Raw genomic sequence first — 22,988 nt, forward strand, 5'->3', positions numbered from 1 at the left:
TGCTGACTCAGCAAATACTGTATCAGCATAGTCAAAGTGATGCAGTTATTTAAAGATGGAGGCAAATTTGTTTTCTATGGACAGATGATGCATAATAAGGGTTTCTTGGTTATTGCACATCGGGGTAACAGTCCTTAATTTTTAGCATCTTCTATTAAAATGCACAGTAAGACTACTAAGTTTACTTGTAGTACTTTTAAGATGGCCTATTCCTCCCCCGCAAAGACCTATGTCTCAGCTGGTGACTGTTTCTTTGGTGGAGTAAGCCTCCTGACAGAATTCTTATTACAACTGGAATGACAGGAATATAACCACATGCAATTTAAAATCAGAAAAACATTTCTTGCCATCTCTGTTACAACCACTAATCCTTTAAGAGGAACAAAGCATACAAAGAGCAAATGACAATCGCAGCAGACAAAATATTAAAAAGAAAATATTAAAAGATTATTTTCTAAAATATTTGCTTCAAAGCTAAATAAGTGCAAAATAGCAAACTATTCCATCAGCGTGCAGAAGCACTAGCTGTTTATTTGTATATGGAATTGGACACATTGAGAAACCAGGCCATCTTTAGCACTAAACTCCTCACTGCCCCTACATGCCTGATTCTTCCCTCTCAAAGACTTATCTTTTGGCTGGTGAGTGTGCCTCTTGTGGCACATTAAAAGATTCAAAAACAGTGGTTTTGCTGCTTCAAAAAGCACAAAAACACAACTTTAATTTAGTCTTTCAGTCTGAATCTTGCAAATCTGTAATGGTTTGTCTAGTAGGACTAGGTGTTTAACCCCTCCCATGCTCGTGACGGAACCGTTTCGTCACGAGTCTCGGGTGGGCTGTGCTGGTGACAGAACGGTTCTGTCACAGCCCTCTCGCGGAGCCTGCGCGGCGCGAATTCCGCGCCTGCGCTAACGTTCTCTAGCCCGGGCGGGGCCGTGACCGAACCGTTCCGTCACAAGCACAGTTCACCCGCGTGCCGTGACGGAGCGGTTCCGTCATGAGCACGGGACCGCCGCGCGGCCCCCCCACCCACTTAGCACTGCGGCGGAATAGCCGCCACAGTGAAGGGGTTAAAGTGTATAAGGGGAGTTATATTTTGCACAAAAAAATGTCAACCCCGTTGTACTTCAAGCCAGAGGAGTCTGATAAGGCAGATATTGATCCAGTGGCATTCAATCAAACAAACCAATGCTCTCTCAGTCCTTCTTTAGTTTCCTGGATTCGGTACAGCCCTGCGTTTTGGAAGTGGCGGAGTGCGGCGTTAAGTCAAGGTGGCCATCACCGCACTCCGTCACTTCCTAGTAAATATGCCTCAAAGTATTTCAAACTTTTCGCCATTCCCTCTCCTCTGCTGACAGAGTTCTACATGCTAACCTGATCTGAATTGGCTCTTCTCTTCTCTGGATTTTACTCATGGTTGAAGCTGACATTTTCACAGCAGTAGTCTGTGCAGGTAACCGTGTTGGGACAGTGGGGTCAGGTAAAGGGGGATTTCGAGGGATGATGCAGAGGGAAAATTAAAATAAATTTAAAAAAATTCCCTCGGCATCGTCCCTCGAAATCCCCCCTTAAACAGCCCCACCGCCTCACAGCTGTTACCTGCACGGACAGAGGCTACATTTTCGGGTAAAAAACATGCTCTCTATTCTTTGAGCTTGTTGTTTACCCTCAATCTGTAGTGTTAAATCAATTAACACATCACAAACCATAGGCTGATTTTCTTCTAATACCAAATTATCTTTCAACTCATCGTGTAAACCTTTGTAAAATGTAGCTGCTGCTGCCTCATTGGCCTAATTGGCTTCGGCTCTTAACTACTGGAAATGGAAGGAAGGAACTATTTATGTTTTGCTGTAAAGTTAGTAGCCCTAAATGAGTGGTTTGAGAAGTCTGCCTACTGTCAGACACCTCAGAAAAAGTGTCCAATGACGCTTGGAATTTCAATATGATTGGACTGTCCCTGTTAATTAAGTGTTCTGTAGTCAACTATGAGAGAGCAAAAGCTACGCCTGTTGTATTTCTAGGAAAGGTTTGTGGTCTATTAAAAGCAATGCACACATCTGAGTCTTGAAAAAATCACAAAATGGTAATGTAGCATTAGAAGGGAGACAGTATTGTTTATTTCCCACAGCACATACATGGTATTTGTGTCATGCATGCTTTTATAACATCGAAAAGTGCTGCATACTGCATCATTTGAACTGATGTTCCAAGTGTTTTAATAGTATGCTGATGTATGTAGACACTGAAATCTTTACACATAAATTGATAAGGCCTGTGCTATGGTTTGTAAAACGATATGGTACTTACCTGCGGTATCTCACCAGAAGCTTTGTCAGATTCCAAACTTTTACAGTTTGTAAAATGTTTAATATGGGATCCCGCACACCTAGGATCCAGTTTGGGCTGTATATAATTATTTACTCCTAGAAGACAGATCGAAGAATTCATATAGTCTAATCATTTTTTCCAGATGGAGACGAGTGGCAGGAAGAGGAAGACCTGCTGCACGTCCCTTTCTCCTGCGACCGGTTCCCTGAGGCTGACATGGTCAGAAGGTCAAAGGCGTTTTATGAGATGCTCAATAAAAGAAGATCCGTCCGATTTATAAGTAGTGAACCGGTCCCGAGAGAGGTCATTGACAATATCATCAAAGCAGCAGGTAATGCATAGTAATGAACTTGTGTTTTTCCAAACTCTAAATCGGACTCTCAGTGACAGGTTTAATAATGGTTTGTGCCAGGGTTTGGTTAAAAAGCTGATGCAAACGAGAACAAAACGTTGGAATATATGTTCAGTATTGTAAGTAATACTCTCGTAGGCAAGTGGATCTTCAAGTCTTCTTTATTCACATAAGTAGAAGGCAATACAGCGACACAGTAACAGACATCCTCCGCCTTCCCCTCCAGTAACCGACTCCGCTCCCTGCATTCTACCCAGCATACATTCCACGCACACCACACGAGCACATACATACACGCGCCCCCACACATACACGCGCCACACACACGAGACACACACACGCACAACACAATACATAAACCAATACCACACACCTTCCTCCTCAAAAGCTTAAGTTCCCGCAAAAGGAATTATCCCAATTTGAAATCAGAAAACCGTAAAGGCAACTTCCTTACCCTATCGCCACGGCGAAGGCATTCGCCTCCAACATCAACAATTGGACAAGATGGTCCAGGTCCGGCATCAACAACATCCTTGACACCATTTCCAGGCTCACAATTAGCACTACACCTACCTGCATTGCTAGTATCCTTTACAAGGCTAAAATCGTCACCTAACAAGTAACCACTACAAGACCCACCATCAGAATGCACACCTACCACACCACTCGTCTCACTACAAAAACTCAATTGGCGAAAATTCCACCTTTTACCGTCTTCCAATTCAGCAGCACTACCAAACACTCTTATCACCCTTAAAGGTTTGGACCATACACTTTCGCCTTTTAATACCTTCCTAGGGTTCTTCACCCTAACCATCTGACCAATTTTAACTAAAGGCCAAGCATGTTTATTACCATGATACTGTTGATTACGATCTTGATACTTCCTAACCTCAGACTTGACTTCTTTATCAATATTCTTAGCATCACATTGCATTTGCATTTTATCATTTCTCTTCCTCAACCACCAAGGAACCAACCCAGTAAATGGTTTCCTACCTCTCAAGATTTCAAAAGGTGTTTTCCCTGTAGCCGAATGAGGAGTCACACGATAAGCAGTCAACCTCTCTTGCAAAGCTTTCCTCCAGGGTAACCCTGCACTCAATGCCAATTCAATCACTTCCTTAACTACTCTGTTGAAGCGCTCAACTTGGCCGTTACCCTCTGGGTGATATAATGATGATTTAGTGTGCTTGATACCCATCACTAGTAAAAATTCTTCCATTTTCTGTGAAACAAATTGAGGACCATTATCCGAAACCAAGATTTCAGGAACGCCCTCTCTTGAAAATACGTCCTCTAAAAATTCGATGACCACGTCTGTAGTCATCCCACTTACCATTCTTACCTCGGGCCATTTTGAGTAATAATCTACTAGTACAATTGCATAACACTCTATGGATGATAAAGCTGAAAATGGCCCCATGAAGTCGATAGCTACTTTCTGCCACGGATATTGAGGTAACTCTACCATAGTTAATGGCACACTTAATGGTTTAGCCACTTTATCACTAGTGCCACAAATCTTGCAATCCCTTACTAATCGATCCACCATGGAGTCTACTCCTGGCCACCAAAACCACTCTTTGACCCTCCTCTTTGAGCTGGACATACCACCATGTCCTAGATGACTTCTCTCAGCAATGTCCTTCCTTACACCGACAGGAGGAACAATCCTGTCACCTCTTAGAATAATGTCATTAACAATACACAATTCATCCTTAATCTTAGAAAACGCAACACATTCACCCCGTAAATTGGATTCTCTTGGCCAACCCTCAACTATGAAACGTTTAACCTCTTTTAAAACTACATCTTTCTCCATCTCACTCATCCAAGATTTCTCAGAAATACCATTAAAGGCACCCTGAGTACCTATAAGAAAAACATCCTTGGCAGTAAATGCTATCTCACAATCAGTATTGGTTTTAACTTCATTTGAATCCACATTTGGTAGTCTAGATAAACCATCCGCGACCACATTGTCCTTACCCGGAATGTATTCTATGTTAAAGCTAAACATTTGCAGCTTTGAAGCCAAACGAGCTAACCTTGGAGTTAAGTTCTTTCCACCCTCAGGTTTTAAAATATTCACCAATGGTTTGTGATCGGTGCAAATTTTAAACTTCCTCCCCCACACATACATCCGAAATCTTTCAGCTGCCCATGAAGCAGCCAATAATTCTTTCTCTATTACGGAATAATTCCGCTCTGCTTGGGTCAAAGTGCGTGAAGCATACGCTACCACCCATTTTTCCGACTTAACTCGTTGGGAAAACACAGCACCAATACCATAACCAGATGCATCCACAGACAACACACATTCAGCCGTTGGCAAAAAAGGTTTCAAGCAAGGTGTCGTAACTATTTCCTTTTTCACTTCCTCAAAACATGCTTTTTGTTGGTCACCCCATGTAAATTTTACACCTCTTTTTAGTAATAATCTCAAAGGTTCAACCTTTGAAGCATAGTTCTCAATAAAACGTGAATAGAACTCTGTTAGTCCAAGAAATGACATCAATTGTTCCCTACTCGTAGGCTCTGGAACAGCTACGATAGCATTTACATGACTAATTTTAGGTCGGATGCCATCTTTAGATATAACATGTCCTAAGTATTCTACTTCAGATTTCCCAAATACACATTTCTCATTTTTAATAGTTAATCCACTTTCCCTTAATGCGTCTAAAACAGCAAATAAACTTTTATCGTGACATTCCTTGTCCTTCCCATAAATTAAAATATCGTCTTGAAACACCTTAGCATTTTCAATACCCTGTAAAACCCTGCTCATTTCCCTTTGGAATACCGCAGATGCACTGGCCAGGCCAAATGGCATACGTTTATACCTGAACATTCCTTCTGTAGTTATAAAGGCAGTGCAATGTTTTGAATCATCCTCTAACACATCCTCTAAATGTGTGGCCATCCCAAAATAGTTGCACCTTTGTTGGCCACATCAATTTTACCCTGGCATGAATTGCACCCAAAACTTATTTTAGCACTTATGAACAGTTCTAAAGGTATCTTGTGACCAGTATAACTACCCGGATGTACATCAGGACCTAATAACGGCCTGTTGGGCCAAAGAGATTTAAACAAGTCCATGCCCATAATGGTGTACCACGCACAAGAGTCTACCATGACCTTTACTTCTAGACCATCAATATTAACAAGGCATGATGGTAACTTTTTAACCTTTTTTGTCCCTTCAACTAATTCATCATGTATACTGCATACATCACCTACAACGTGGAAAGCATCCTCTTGATTGTCCACTTGGACATAATTAATGTCATCTTGCTCATCATCTTGTAGATAATTAACTTTAGCTTTAAAATTCCGACATATTCTAGTAAAGTGTCCCTTTTTTTTACAATTAGTACATATTTTATCGAGAGCAGGACACCACTTATAGTTTGCCAGATGAGTAGAAGACCCACATCTGAAACATGCAAACTTTTTCGGTTCGTTACCTTTATCAAAAGTTTTTTCATTTCCCTTTTTATTGGAATAAGATGAATAGTTAGTCATCTTATTATCACTTTTGAATTTAGATTTATCACCCTTGTTTACTACATTAATTGAGTTAGAGTCAATATCATTTTTTTCATTCCTAACTTCACGAATACATTGGTCAGAAATTTCTACACCTCTGGCTACCTCAATAGCATTTTTCAATGAAGTACTACCAGATGACCATAATTTCTCCTGAATTTTCTTAGATTTAGTCTTCATAAGAATCTGGTCTCGCAAAACCTGATCATAGGTCATACTTTCAAATTCGCACGTAACCGCTAAACCCCTCAAAACTGAAACATATTGATCAATTGACTCATCACTTTTTTGAGCTCTTGAATAAAACTTAAACCTTTCCATCACAACGTTAATTTTCCTTCCAAATCTCTCTTGCATCTGTTTGACAGCACACTGATAAGCACCCATATCACCAGCATCATCAATTTTAGGTAAATTTTTGAACTCTCTTAAACCTACAGCACCTAATCTATGTTTTAGCAAGGACACTTTCCTATCTTGAGAAGATTCTTCTTCAGCTAAAACTTCAACATAGGCCTCAAACATATCAATCCATAAGTCCCATGCAATGGGAGGTTCACCAGACTCCGCTAAAAAAAATGGAGGTGGATGAATCGAAGACATTTCAAATAATAAGTTAATACAACCTAAAACTGGAAAGAGAAAACAAAAAAAATATTCCTCTGTAAGTACTTGCGCAAAAAGTTCACCAAAGTCATTCCTTTTTTTTTTTGAAAATGCCTTGTGCAAAAAGTTCACCAAAGTTCCAATAGTGAAAATACTTTGTATTGAATAAAGATGTTCATAAAGGTAATAATATCGATTTTAAATATAGAAATCAACTGGTATGGCTGGTGTAAAAATTGTTATATGTTCAAAACAACAGCGTTAAAACGCAGTAAATTATACCCATTGAAGTTGAAATCATCATTTAAATCGTAGCAACACGTTGTAGTTGTGGCGTTGCTTCCTCGCTGCTCGCTTCGTTAACGCGTTGATGAATTGCGCGTTGCTCGTTGCAGCATTACTTCCTTGCCGCTTTGTTTAGAAAACGCGTTGCTAAGATGCCGAAATATATTCAAAATGGCCGCACGCTATACGTGATGACAGTATCACGTGATGATCATTTAGCGTGATGATGACAATTGGCTACGGGAAGTCCGAAGGCTCGGAATTAAGCAATAACGAACTGCACATGCAGAATGTTCATTCACAAGTCAATTTGAAAAATGCGCCGTGGATGAATAGCATTGACGAAGGTCAACTTTCTTAAAATACGTTTCCAAAGTAAAATTTCTTAAACATACCAGTTGTAGATCGTAAGTAGTTTCTTCTTAGTAAAAAAAATAGTTGCAGGTTGAAATAAACAAAGTAGATAATCCAATGAAAAAAAATAAGTTTCCAGAAAAAAAAATTAATACACAGTGCCGCTGCTGCCAAGAATCCCGCTCGTCGCCATATATTGTAAGTAATACTCTCGTAGGCAAGTGGATCTTCAAGTCTTCTTTATTCACATAAGTAGAAGGCAATACAGCGACACAGTAACAGACATCCTCCGCCTTCCCCTCCAGTAACCGACTCCGCTCCCTGCATTCTACCCAGCATACATTCCACGCACACCACACGAGCACATACATACACGCGCCCCCACACATACACGCGCCACACACACGAGACACACACACGCACAACACAATACATAAACCAATACCACATTCAGCACAAAACATGTTTTGCCATTGAATGTTGCCTGACAGTAAAGCCAAGCAGGACTTTGCATTAAGGAGTAGGGGGGGGGGGGGGGGGGTCCTTGGGTTGTACATGGGCGTTTCAATTCAACCACTCGAAGTTCTATCTACTAAAAACAGTAGTCAGGGGTTTGCACCTACAAATAATGCCTCCTTGAGGCAGGCGTGAGACGGTAGAATGCTTATATTTCTTCAAGGTTTCCAACTTTGCAATTGTGCAGCAGCTTAAAGCACACAACCAAAGAGGGAAAAGTTTCACTAGACATGGTATTTTGTATTGGAAGGATACTCTTCCATTACATCGCCTATGCTAGACTTGACACAGACACCGTTGAACCAAAGTGCAAAGGTGTATTCGTGGCACTAGACAGCCTGACTGTGCACCAGTGCTTGGGAGAGAGCAGGACAGTGACATATCTTAGTAGATAAGGTGCATTCCTGTGATTTTCCTCTCTTACACAACACCGCAACTTTGGTTGAAGCATTGCGCTGCATTATTGTAAATCTGGGCCTCAGTCCGGCAGTGCAATCAATAATTACCAATTCTACCACTGAAATCCACTAGAGAGAAAGGAGGGAATAAGGATTAAAGGAGAAAATGAGGATGGATTAGGGGACCAGAAAGATATGGGGCTCTCCTGCTCTCGTTTTTGTAATTTTATTTTTTGTCCGCTCCACATTGACATATTTCAGAAATATAAATTTTGCATTTTTGCCCAGAACCACACAAGAAACCCTAAATATCTACTGCTTTATGCCACTTGCTTGCTTATAGAAATGAAGTGAGTGAATCTCCTTATAATGCATGGGTCACATGCACACGAGCAAAGAAAATTGTTAGGCAGTGACTTCCTTTACAATTTCCTACTGCTCTACCCACCATAAACCTTTTGGCATTACTCTTCGTGCACTACCTAAGCGCACTGCAGCCCCGCTGCGTAGGCTGCGCCAAGAATGGGCCCGTCCTTGCCAGTCAGAGGCCGTAGGAGGCTGGGTGGGCCATCCCTCTTGGCCGCACTTTCTAAATTTAGTGTGATAAGGTACTTTTAATCTAATGTCTACTCTTTCTTGTTTAGCCCTTGCTGCACTTGTGCTGATAACATCTCTTCATTTTTGTTGTTTAAGTTACTTTGCATTTGTTTTATATCTTTTTTTACATTAGATTTAGTATTGTGCATTTTTTATGTGTTTCCTCTAGTGGGTAATGCTCTTTTTCAGTGCTGTTTGAAGTAGATTGAAACATCATTGTACATTCTCTTGAAATCTCAGACTAGCTGTTACGTGCTTGCAAAATGGGTAAATGAAGGACTTCTGACCTTTCACAGGGCATCACCAAACATCTGAAAAGCACCAGCAAACCTGACACCTGCACGTTTGAAGAGACTGATCTTCTAATTTAGGAAGTGAAGACCCTTATTAACTTAGACACATTACCCCCAGAGGAAGATCGACCCGATTCGAACAACACTAATGTTGTAGTCCCCCACGCCAATCAAGGTGCTATCCCCAAGGCAAACAGCCCGCATGATCTTAAATCAAACATTTGGCCAGGCACTAAGGGCAAGCAGGGGACGCTTCAAATATAGCTCATTTTTAAAGGCCATCCTAAGGGAACACAACAAAAAGAAACGATTGCAGTCTCCAGCACACCTGTCACAGACTTAAAAAATGTGTCAGGCATGTCGAATATGATCACACACATACAGACAATCTCAATTCCTGGTAACAATAGACTTCTCCCCCTTGAAGTGCAGACTCACACTGCTTCACCACTATTGCCATCTGATAATCTTAGAAAAACCAAAGGTGGTGATGGACGGAGCGTTGACAATACAAACACTCACCCCCAGTCAACTGATCTGGGTTTAATCCATCACCGTTCTTTAGCTCACTCCGCCACCCCAGATCAGACATGGCCATATGCAAATCAGTCCGACCCTGTGCCTCATGGGAACAGTCCAGCCCGTACTGCCAAGCCATGTCTTCCCTGGACCGGAATCAAGCTTCCCAGGACCGGTTTCTGGCATTACAGCCATCTTCAGCCGGGCTTGCTTGAATCCAGTGGCAAAGTGAGCAAGAGACTCACGTCTGAGCATACCCTGCCAACTTAGGGCGAACAAAGAAAAACCAAAGGTGGTGATTGACGGAGCGTTGACAATACAAACACTCACCCCCAGTCAACTGATCTGGGTTCAGACATGGCCATATGCAAATCAGGACCGGCACAATTTAATACCGTAGTTTCTGAAGGCGAATTGGCTACCTTAACACATCAAATCTCCGGACTCAGAAATGTGATAGAAGAACTTAAAGCAATGGTCCTTCATTTATCCACCCTCTTAAATGAAATAACTGCTGTAAAAAAATACCACCATTGACACAGTTATGCCGAAAAAAACCTAGCCCAAAGGGGAATTCTTTAAATAAGGCAAGTCAATTCTTTTGCCCTAGCCACCTGTCCCTGATCAAAGAGCATAGGCCTGTCCCCAAAATGCAGGAGAAGTCCAAAGTGATGGGACAGTGGAGGACGCTTTACCTGCTTTTAAATGATCGCACTGCTCGACCCATCACCTCTTCATCTGTAACTATACAGCTTATAGACTACAAACAGCAACCTGCTGTATGGCTTCCAAATTGTAGCCTACAGAAAGCCTACCAGCCCCACAACGAGGATGCCCAATATTCATGACTAATGTTCCCAAATTTAGCTAGATGTGCAACAAAGAAGGTAAGGATTCACTTATAATTAAATGCATACACTGGGATTCGAAAGATGAGAGGCTGTTGTTCCCTAATAAAAGAGCACATTTGAGGTGCATCTAGGCACCCGCATATTGGCACCAATTATGTCACCATCGAGCTAATTATCCCCAGCAGAAACCTAGTAGATGCCCAAGTGGCATTTAACATAAGGACCTCTACCCTTAGTGACTCCAATATCCGCTTCAAGTACAGATATCAGGATCAGAATTCAACCACAGACAGGTATATCACCCCCCCCCCATTCTAAATTCAAGAGAATCTCCCTTGCGGCTAGCAGATTAACTCCAAAATTACCCTTGAAATCCCCCTTTGACAGTTGAAACCCAGACACTTGATGATAGTGGTCAGTGTGTGACTAACTCCTTACCTAACATTTTGCAATCAACACAGAATGTTTGCCCCTCTGTTATTCTGTAAATTCCAATATAATACCTCTCCCTCTATCTCCCACCCGTGAGGCTATACGGATGGTAAACTTTCCTTCCTCTCTTACCGCTCCCCTGCCTGTCGAACTGGCTTCCATCATGTCATGGAACGTGGCTGGTTTAAGTTCCAAAGTCACTTCCTGGACTGGGATACATATATAGACTCAAAGACATCTTCCTACTGCAGGAAACCTGGGCTTTGGAGTTTGTATTTAAGTTAGGCTACCTTAACTTCTCGATTCCTGCTACACTTGAATCCCCAGGATGACCAGCAGGTGGTCTAATTACATGGATTAGATTAAACTTAGATTTTACTGTAAAACAGCTGCAAACAGATTGTGCTGCTATCTTCACAGTTCACATTAGACTATGCAATTTAAACGACTATGTCTATGCTAGAGGGGTAAAGGCGGGAATAAGGTCAGAAATTATTTCTATTTTAGCGGAATGTTTGGAGGAATATTGAGGGGAAGCGTACTTTATCATAGCAGGAGATTTTAACTCCACCTTTGATCCCCTAAATATGGATGATATTCATCTGGGGTGGATGAAGATGTGACTTTGCGAGTACTGCAACTTGACTTGCCCCAGATCCACAAACGGACGCAGACAGCCCTTCAGTTAAAGTCACTCACATTGGAATATGGGCTTAGATCTGCAAATGGAAGAACTAAATCGGATCGGAAGTAGGCTAGTACTTATTCACCTTATTCAAGCCACATTGATTACATTTTAATTGCTCTATAGCATTGGCCATGCCTAAGCAACGTGATTGTCAATATGAGGGATGAAAGTGATCACAATCCCTTATGTCTTAATATGACATCTTTTTGCCCAAGGTTGGAGAGTCAACACCATTATGCAGCTAGCACAAGAGAGATTGACCCTTCTAATGACACACATCACCTTAAATGGTCACGAATACTATAGACCCCTGATTGCCTAGCAACAATTGCCATTGATTTACACCTAGCCTTAGCGAAGATAAACAAAAGCACCGTAGGTGACAGAGGGATAGCTATCATACCTGATATTCATGCCCAACATTCACATTTTTTTAAACATATTTAAAATGTTAACATATTTCACTATTCCGGCCAGTAAAATCCGGAAATTCCAAATTACAAACAAAACCTGGTATAATAGGGAGTGCAGGTGCCTACGTTGTCAGCTAGGTGAGGCACTGAAATCTATGGACATCTCCCATATCCACTCAGCCAGGAAGGCCTACAAACTGGCCCAGGCCCATGCCAAGAGGGAATGGGATGATGGGGAATGGCAGGACCTAAAAGAGGCTTGCACTGTCATGTTATCAACTAAATTCTGGGCCTTAGTTAAATGGGTCAGAGAGGCCCATCCACCTTCCACGTCCAATTTTGTAGGTCTTTCTGTATGGGTGGAATATTTTTAAGCCTATACTCATTATCCAAGCATACCCCCTTAGTAGACGACCATTTTGCAACTAGATGACTCCACTGCACTGCAGAAGCTTACTTTTGAAATGGTAGAAGTTAGCCTCACTCTGGATGCGATAGCCAGAGGCAGATCCTCTGGTCTGGAGGGCATCACTGCCGACTTATTCCTACGGTACAGGGAGAATTTGTCCATGTATTTTCTATTTCTGGCAAATGCCATTGCCAGTGGTATCCATATTATGGAATCCTGGAAGGGAGCTGAAGTAATCTCAATACACAAGAAAGGCAATAAAGCCCTACCATTCAATTACAGGCCAATCAGTTGAATTGATTGTGCCCAGAAATTATGGGTACGCCTTTTTTTGGGTAGAATACATTGTTGAAAAGATTACAATGATATTCGGTCCCCCTTCCGGGCTGGTTTCTGCAAGACGCTAAGCACTATGGATCAAGTCTTTTGTTTCCTTCTTCTATACCGGAAGACGATCGTGATCAGGGTAGGCAGCCAGCATGTTGCCTTCGTTGATCTTAAATCGGCCTTTGACCTGGTCCCCCGCAAGAAATTGTGGCATGTCCTCCTTTGTATGGGCATGTGATTGACTCTTCTCACCATTCTCATCCATATGCATGAGAATAATTATGCGCATGTCCACTGAGGGCAACAAGGAGAGCTAATGGACAACTTTCCTACTCTTAAAGGGGGTCACAAAGGATGCATGTTGGCCCGTCTCTAAATTACATTGTACAGAATCTCTGAAGTTGTCATTTGGATGCACCTTCTTTGACTGGTATCAAAACATTAATTGTATTGTTTGCCAACGATACACTCTTGATCTCTAACCCCTTTGATGCTCATGACGAGATCAGCTCATCATGAGGCACGGTGCTCATGTGCTCATGACGAGCTGGGCTCGTCATGACCACACCCAGTTCTATTATGGCCCAGCACAGGAGAAGAATATCTCAAGCATCGATGAGGCTAAAACACCCAGTGGTCTACAGCGAGTGCTGCATCTTTTTGAAGATTTTTGTAAATCTCTGGGACTTGAGATTAACTCAGCCAAAATTAAATTTATGACCCCTCAGAAACCTAAAACTTTCAAAGGCAGACTAGAGTTGGGGGGTGATGTGGAACACCCAGCTAGAGAGGGTGTATGTTTTCACTTATTTAGGGGTTACCTTGTCTTCGTATCTTGTATGGAAACCCCAAGTGGAACTTTCATCCCAAATGAATGGCAGGTGCCATATTAAAAGAGCACAGCTCCTATAATTCAAAGCCGATATCGCCCTGGATTTACATATAAATGATTCCAAAGCACAAAGCTCTGCACTTTATGGCTCTGAACTAAGCAGCTTCTCAGATTTATCTTTGCTTGCAAATTCTGAGAATATGTTTTTGAGAATCCTAACTCGTCTTCCAGATAGCACTCCTCTTCTCCCACTGATGCTTGATATGGGTATGAATTTAGTTGTAGACAAGGCCAGACTTTGGCTACTATGGAGAAGGCTTTGATCCCAACCTGACTTGACTTAATACAGGGTGGGACTAACAAATGTCCTAGATGCAGAATCATATACTAAAATTCCATGTCTTCGCCAGATAAAAAAAATTACTTCCATCCATCGGTCTATGTACATTATGGGACAATCCACCATCTGCTGCATCCGTCACAGCATTCTCCTTAAAGAAAATTGTTGGCTTGGGTTAGACAATTGGTCATTACCTCAGTTGTCAACTCTTCCCTAAGTGGTACGTTTTTAGACTTTAAATCAAACAGTCTTTTGGAGTTGTATTAGGATGCTATGACAGTCCCCCTGAACGGGAAGCTTTACTTCCAATTTAGGGCCAGCACCCTTCCCTTAGAAACCTTTACCAGTAAATGGACCCTAAATATCGACCCTCTGTGTCCTACTGTAAGATCTCCATACAAACTATTAGCCTTGTGTTTTGTGCTTGTCCAGTATGATCTGTACCCCACCAGAGATGGATTGAAACCCTCTTTAAGATCCTAAGGAATGTAGCTGCTCGCATTGAGGATCAGATTCGAACCTATTTATATTGCGAAGTTCTTGGGGTGGATGTAGGCGATTAGAATAAGAGCTGCCTGAAATAACTTACTTGTCTTAAGCCTGTAATATTCAATATTGATTCCACATGTAAATGTAATGAATAGGGTTTGTTCCAGAACTATACTTGACTGACTAGCCCCTTAACAATGTACCTCCATATCTGGTTCTTCCCTTTTTGCTATTGTTTATTCCTCCCCCATTTGTTTTCAAATTTCTATTATGAAACACTGTTTTTCTTTTTAACAGGCTCTGCCACCACAACCCTACTGAATTTCCAAATCCACTTTAATGGTTTTATAGAGGTCAAATGAAATTGTATTTGTTTTATTTATGTATGCTTTTATGACTAAATCTGTTGACTACAGCTTATTTGATTCAATTTGAGAGTTAACATTTTGTCACACACTTCCACTATGCATGACATGCAAACTAGCCCCTCACAACACCACTTCTTTAACACACATGAGAAAGGGAATGAACTACAATGCAACACGTAGGAAATCACAAGACCTGTAAAGTGCAGTAAAAATGTAACATAAGCAGCATCTTGAAATTGACAATCCCATATGGTAAACATTATAAACAATGAATATTTACAAGTAAACAAAAGGCATACAATATTCAGTGTACCTTTTTATATTTTGTTTAAAAAAGTAACAATGTAAATCTTCTTCGTTTGGGTATTTCAATGTTCTTATATAAACAATTAATACAAATAAAAGCCCAGAGTGAGGCTGAACATTTTTGTCTTATTACAGTTTATTTACAATTCCAGGGGTTGCACTTGCCTCCGAAAATGTGCAATAATGTCATCCTCAGGTAACTCTTCATCCTCTTGGAGATGTTAGTCCATGCGCTTACTTTTTGGGATGGGGATTTCTGATTTTTTGGGTGGGATAGAGCATGGTGTTTCTGGGGAGGAATGTTTATGGGCATGGAAGTGTTTTGGGTCATGAGGTGATTTAAGGAACCCCGGAGATTTTGGGGACACTTTGATCCTCAGCCAGATCCCATGACTGTCACAACTCAACTTCCCATCGTGGCCAAAGAAAGAACCTTGACCTTGCGGCCCGCTATCACCACTGGCATAATCTTACATACAATGAAGAGCATCCACTTGGAGGCCCCATCTGATCCTTGCTCCCACCACACTTTGACGAATGGAATCCTACTGATCATCAAAGCACTAACACCCATCCTTCGGCTCAGCCACAATCCATGACACTTGGAAACATACACTGTCACATCCCTGCTCAAGTAACCATTAGCTGACCCAGCAATGCTCTCCAATACAGGTCTATCTCCCTCCTATCAAATCGGGTCAAGGTCTTAGAGAAAATAATTAACCAATGTCTCACTGACTACCTCTGAAAACTCAAGCTCCTCGATGCCACTCAGTCTGCATTCATGCACAACCATCATACAGACACAGCACTCATTGTGCCACAGATAACATCCTGCATGGTTCCTGAGAGAGGAGACACTGCAGCCCTCATTCTTCTGGGCCTACCAATGCCATTCACATGGTCTGACACCCCATCCTAGTCAGGCGCCTGCACTAAATTGGCATCCAAAGGCTCGCTCTCCAGTGAATCAGCTCCTTTTTAATAAATAGAGCACACATTTTCAGCCTGATACCTTACTCCTCTAAAGCCTGCAAACTCTTTTGCCAAGTGCCACATGTTCATAGTTCAGCCCTCCCATCTTGAAAAAATATGTGGTCCCTCAGCCTAATGTGATCCGCACTCTTCACATAAACAACCTCCCCTGTACTGACGACTCACAATTAGTACTCTCTCTCTCTCTACCAAGACACCTAACAAAAGAAACAAATTCACCGCCTGCCTGACTGAAATCGCTAAGTGGATGATAGCCAACCATCTTGGGCTCAGCATCGACAATACAGAAGTAGTGATCTTGGGAAAATAACCTCAATATGGGCTACCTCTGGTGGCCAACTGAAGTTGGACCCATACCCAGCACCTATTCCAAGAACGTGAAATTAACATTTGCAGCAAACTGGACATGACTTCACAAGTCAACACCATCATCACTATATCCTGCTTCTACACTCTGAAGATGCTGAAGAGAATCTTCAAATGGCTCCCAAGCAAAACCAGAAAAACTGTCCTAGTGGCCAGCAAGTTGGACTACAGGAACACCCTTTACACCAGGATTACCAAGGAACTCACCAGAAGACTGCAAACCATCAAGAAATCTGCAGCCAGACTCATCCCTAACCTCCCACACAGAATTCACATCACATACAAATACACTAGTTTAAAAGTCCTTGTACATTCACAGCACTACACACTGTAGGCCCCATCTACTTCACCAGTCGCATCTCCTTCTACTAACCACCCAGACACCTGCTCAGCACTAGGTCTGGGTGGTAAATTCCACTCCACTCACCAAATTTACTGAATTTTTGCAATTCCGCGTTCCGCGATAAATGTGGAATTGCCAAAAATTCAGCGATCCACGGCGTAGTGGAATTTTTTCCTTGTTCGCGCTTTCAAAATGCGTGTTCACACATGCGGGAGCAATATACCGAGATCCCGCGTTCGCTGATGAGTTTTCCTATCCGTTTGCGTGTGCGATTTTGTTAGCCAGGCGCACGATCCCGTGAGGCTGAGCGATCACAAACATGTCATTCGGACATCCGCGTTCGTGAACAGGAAACACGCATCATGAGCGGGCGGGACAAGTGAAACAAGATGGCCGCAACTGCATGCGCAAGTTCGTGAGATATTTTCCCCCTAGCACGTAAATAGCATCCGCGAACAGGAAAAATGCATCGCGAATGGGCAGAACAAGCAATTCCGCCTGCTCGCGGAATTCTGCGCAGCTCGCAGAGATTTTTTACCACTTTGCTTAATTCGACTACGCAAATTCCGCCCACCCTTACTCAGCTCCAGGATAGTGTACTATACAAATTAACATAACATTAACATGGTATGGCATGACATGACATTTTGGGTGGGTTTTGGACTGGGGTCGGATGACTGAATGGGAGCAGTTGTTCCTGAAGCACTGATCTCAGAGAAGGCACTACCAGAGACAGAACTTCTCTGTATGGCAGACAGGGTAGAGCACTTGTCATCCAGGATGTCAATCACATGAGCCAGTTGCTGACTGACACCCTGAATGGTGTACAACAATACTGTCGGCCACACAAAGAGATTCCTCAGAACATCCAGTACCTGATTGGGGTCCAGTGCTTGACAAGCCATGCTACATTAAACTACTCATTTAATTTGTGGGATGGGAGAAGGGGGGGAGTCTAAGATGGCGGAGTGAGGACTCTGCTACGCGGCAGACCCAGAGCTCTCCCCTCCACTGGAGTCAGCAGATTGCTAAGATATCCTTAGCAGCAGCTAAACCGACATCGTAAACGGAACTCTTAAAAAGCAAAATGCGGATGCGATAGCGAGAGCGAGAACGATAACGCAAAGAACGAAAAGCAACCGGCGTTTCGCATATTCTCGCTCGCCCGCTTCCTTCTTACCTGCAGGCTCTTTGGCAGCAACACAACGGGTGCAGTGGCCGCCGTCGGCTGTTTTTGAGAGCTTTTGGAAAACTGGCCCCAGAAGAAAACAAAATAGATCGATATCTCAGCTTCTCTCTCTTACCTGCAGGCTCTCCGGCGGCCTCCCGGCGGCTACGTAACGGATGCAGTGGCTGCCTCTGGCTGTACGGCGAGCATTTGGAAACTGGCTCGCCAGATCTAGAATCGATTTGCTTGGGCTGTCTGGGACACGGAAGGCAGCCAAATCAGCGTTTGCAAGCCTGCACAGAGCTATGTCCCCCAAGCACCCATCACGTACCACGCGGACTACAAAAAACTCCGCAATTGCAGCTGCAGCGGCGGTGGCCGCTCCCTCTATCTCTGTAGCCTCTACTTCCTTGGTTATCCCGACTCCTGCAATAGCTGTATCAATGACAGCATCTACAACTACAACCACGGGGGCAGCAGCAGCAGTGTTGGCCCAGGTGAATCTCACGGCGAACCCTGCTTCTACCTTACAACCCTTATCCTCGCACAATGCATCCCAAGACTCAGTGACTCTGAAGGGGAGCGACAGGAAGGCGGCAGGTAAGACGATTCTGCGCCCTCCTGTACTAACTAATTGTGGAGCAATACCAAAAGTGCTTGTTCAGAAGGGCGCTAGTGCTGACATTGTTGATGGTTCAAAGACTGGGATGGCTTCGGGGAAGAATTCAGCCCCACCGTTTAGTGTCAGGACACAAGACAGTCCCATAGCAATAAATGATGAAATCGAAATCGAAACACAGGCGCTATCACATCCTTCTTTAGGATTGTCTAAGGATAGAACCGCCCCCATCACTGAAACAGGGCCAGCAGTGATAGTCCCCCCAACTGTGCCATTATTGGATAAAATCAACGGCGATGATTACGTCACCTATCCTAGGGGCAATGAGATTCAAGAGACCCAGGAGATCCTAGAGGACTCGGAGGTAACAGAAGGAGTCAATGAGGCAGTGGGGGGGCTACCCTCGCTAGAAACTTGCACAATGTTGCCAGGTGCTTTAGGGTGCTCTAAAGAGACTTTGGTTGATATCTCTACGTCCACTGCCACAACTTCAGTGCTAATGGAAGAAGATACTGGACATGGGGTGAGTCAAACTGGCGATTCCTTTTTGGAACTGGTTGAGGAGCAGCCCTCCTTTGAGGACCTTGATGATGAGACAGAGGAGGAGCAGGATAAGCCTACAGATAATTCTTTGACCAGGTTGTCCTCACGAAGATGTAGAGGCAAAGCTAAGGCAAGCTACAAGAAGAGGGGGAAAGTTTTGTCTAACCTGACGCACCCTGCAGGAGTAGTGCCCCTAGTTGCTAAAAAACTGGCTACTGACAAAAGTCCGCTAAGGAGATGGATCGAGGCCAAGGGGCTAGTTAAGAACATGGCACTAAGGCTTTCAGGGGGTAGCCCCACAGATAATGAGACATCACAGGTCCCTATACCGGGGCCACTCAGTGCGCAAACCCCCAGGAGTGCTCCCTCTGAGACTGCCACAGGAGAGAAGGATCAATTGCCATCAGCTACAGGCTCTAATCAGCCGGTTCTTGTAAATATAAATACAAACCCAAATAAATCATCTGATTAGACACTGAACCCAATAGAGGGGACCTGGACGGGGAATACTGGCCACTCCCAGTTGGATACTATACTAAAACTTTTGATTAGCCAAAGGGGAGACGCGGAAGAGCATTATCAACAACTGAAAAGCGACAACGTAAGACTGCAAACTTCCATATCAGATCTAACTTCCAGCCTAACTGGCGTCACACAGGAGAAAACAGAGCTTCAGCAACGCACAGTTGCAGTAGAAGAGGAGACATCACGGATAGGTCTCACTGCGGAGCATCATGATGCTCAGATAGCCCAACTACAGGGAAAAGTCGAAGACTTGGAAAATCGGCAAAGGAGATCCAACCTTAAAATTTATGGAATTCCGGAAGGACTAGAGGGGTCTGACCCTAGGGCATTTCTGGTGAAATTGTTACCTCAAGCCTTCCCGGAACTCTCTGACTGGGATTGGGACTCCCAAATACAAAGAGCACACCGACTTCCACTCGGCTTGAAACATCAGCACAACAAATTTCCACGCCCGTTTTTATTATACTTTGGCAATTTCCTGCTTCGACAAGCTGTATGGCAAAAAGCCAAACCCAACACCCCAATAACTATTGGCAATCTCTCCATCTTTACCCGCTCAGATCTTAGCAAAGCTACAATGGACAAAAGATGGGAAATGCGAATACTAATCGATCCAGTCAATAAATTGGGAGGTCAAGCATATTTGCTGGAACCTGCTAGACTTAAAGTTATCATGAATGGGCGTACAAATTTCTTTAGTGACGTTCAAGAGGCACAGGCATTTTTGTCTAGTATCAATAGAAGCAAGGACTGAAAGGAAAGGGGAAAAAATAATTTTTGAGGGGGGCTTATCCCTATTTTTCGCAAATGACATAAGTATGTTAGACAGATAGTAATGGGAATGCGAAGGGAGACAGGAGATTTAAGGTTGAAGGGGGGGATTGAAGTGTTAATCACAAGGTATCACTAGGTATTACCAGATAGTGGTGAACCTACAAATTATTCTGTTAAATATATCATTATGGCATCATGGTTTTGACGCAGCTTTATTAATAGCTGTAACTTCAGGGGGAGGGGGGAGGGAGGCTCGGACTCTCTGCCGCAGGCACTGCCTCACCAACGGCAGCAGATGGTGAGGGGGGAGTGGGGGGTGGGTCTCCGCAGTCAGGGGAGGGTGTGGAAGGAAAGGGTAGGGGGGGAGGGTGGAGGGAAAAATGAAAAATATTTTTAACCTGGTAGAGGGACAGAACGTAAGATTTGATTTTGTAAAAAACTTTTTTGTCTTTGGACAGTATTTGAAGAACAATTTATATGGCTTAATAGAGCTGATGGAATGGATGTTGTTTGTTGTCATTCTGCTTTATATCAGTGATGCATAATAATATTAAATGCTTGGCATGGAACGTCTCAGGGCTGAATAACAAACGTAAAAGGCGGTTAGTTGCAGAAGAATTAAGACTCTATAACCCCCATTTAGTATTCTTGTCGGAAACACATATCACAGATAAAGACAAGAAACTGCTGAATCAACTAGGATTGGAGCTGGTAATAAGCTCAAGTGTGGTTTCTCCAACTAGGGGGGTTGCATTACTGAAAGACAAAAGATTTAAAGCAGAAATAATTAAATCAATTCACGACAAAAGGGGAAGGTGGGCGATTACCCAACTCTGCATTAACAATATGAAGTTTGTAGCCTGTGTTGTAAACGGTCCTAACATAGATGAACCCAGAATATTTGATCAGCTAAATATAGCATTACTAGACTGGGAGGAAGAATTAATAGTGATGGGAGATTTTAATTGTATCTTGAATTGTCAAATAGACACTACTCGGCCGGGTAATCAGAAATGAATGTCCAAAACTAGAACTTCTATTCTAGATTTATGCAAGACGCACAATGTCACAGATGTATGGAGATACTTACATCCAAATTCTCCTGGCTACACATATTATTCAGCACCTCATAAATTATGCTCCCGACTAGATATGGCTTTTGTCTCAGATTTCTTGTTGAATTCTGCATCAATAGTAACCTACCCCCGCATCTCATCCGATCATAACCCCATCATGGTGGAACTTTCTATTTCATTGAATCGCAAACCTCCTAGACCTTTTACGTTCCCTAGGAATTTAATATCAGACACGTCCTATATTTCGCAGTTAAAACTTCATATAATAGAATTTTTAGACATCAACAGAAATACTGCTTCATGTTTAATTGTATGGGACGCTTGTAAGGCAAGCATCCGAGGGTTCACGCAATCTTATGTCCTGAAACAGAACTCTGAAAGACGTAAATACGATGCAGCCTTGACTTCTGATATTGCTGCTGGAGAGATTCAGTTAGCACTAGCCTTAAGAGATAACTTACCTACTCTGGAAATCTGCGCAAATCTCAGCCAGCTAAAATGTAAGACCAAAGAGAAACTTCTAAAAAAAAATAGTGCCCAGATACATAAATATACATTTTCCAATTATGAGGGTGGAGACAAAATAGGCAAAATTCTGGCCTTTAAAGTGGCAGAAGATAGAGTAGATTCCACGATTACTCAAATAACGGGACTTGACAACAAGAAATATAGTCAACCAAAGGATATCACCCAACAGTTTGCTAAATATTACGAAACTCTGTACACCCCGGAATGTACGCCTAGCGGCTCTGTAATTGAGGATTACTTAAGAGAAAATCCAACGAATCAGCTAACCGCGACTGAAGTAGACGCTTTGGCCATAGGCATAACGAGAAAAGAACTAAAAGAGGCTATACTATCATTGCCTATAGGGAAAGCCACAGGGGAAGATACCATTCCATTGGAAATCTATAAACTATGCTCAGATGAACTAATACCTTCTCTTTTAGAAGTGGTAATACATATTGGCAAGACAGGATTGGCCCCTAGCTCCTGGAATAAAGCTAAAATAATATTTTTCCACAAAAAGGGCAAACCTAAAGAGGAGATGGGTTCATATAGACCCATATCCCTGATTAACTCAGACGCAAAAATTTTCGCAAAATGTTTGGCCAAAAAACTTGCACCATTAATGCCCAGAATTGTAAATATACAACAGCACGGGTTTATAACAGGGAGGGACACATCAGCCCATGTCAATACAGCAATAACAGCATTTGACATAGCAGAGATAGAGGCCACCCCCCTTGCTATGATAATGCTTGATGCCGAAAAGGCATTTGACCGGGTGGGATGGGACTATTTATGGCGCAC

General features: G+C 42.8%; 1 protein-coding gene across 1 annotated transcript in view; it reads left to right on the plus strand.

Moving 5' to 3' along the window:
- The window catches only part of IYD (iodotyrosine deiodinase), a 277,048-nt gene that overhangs the window by 156,260 nt on the left and 97,800 nt on the right, over window positions 1-22,988 (plus strand). The window contains exon 2 of the mRNA XM_086927570.1: window positions 2,474-2,662. Coding sequence (XP_086783696.1) covers window positions 2,474-2,662 — 189 coding nt within the window. The remainder of the gene's footprint in view (window positions 1-2,473; window positions 2,663-22,988) is intronic.

Source organism: Lissotriton vulgaris, chromosome 6 (genome assembly GCF_964263255.1).
Source record: "Lissotriton vulgaris chromosome 6, aLisVul1.2, whole genome shotgun sequence".
Classification (NCBI taxonomy): Eukaryota; Metazoa; Chordata; class Amphibia; order Caudata; family Salamandridae; genus Lissotriton; species Lissotriton vulgaris.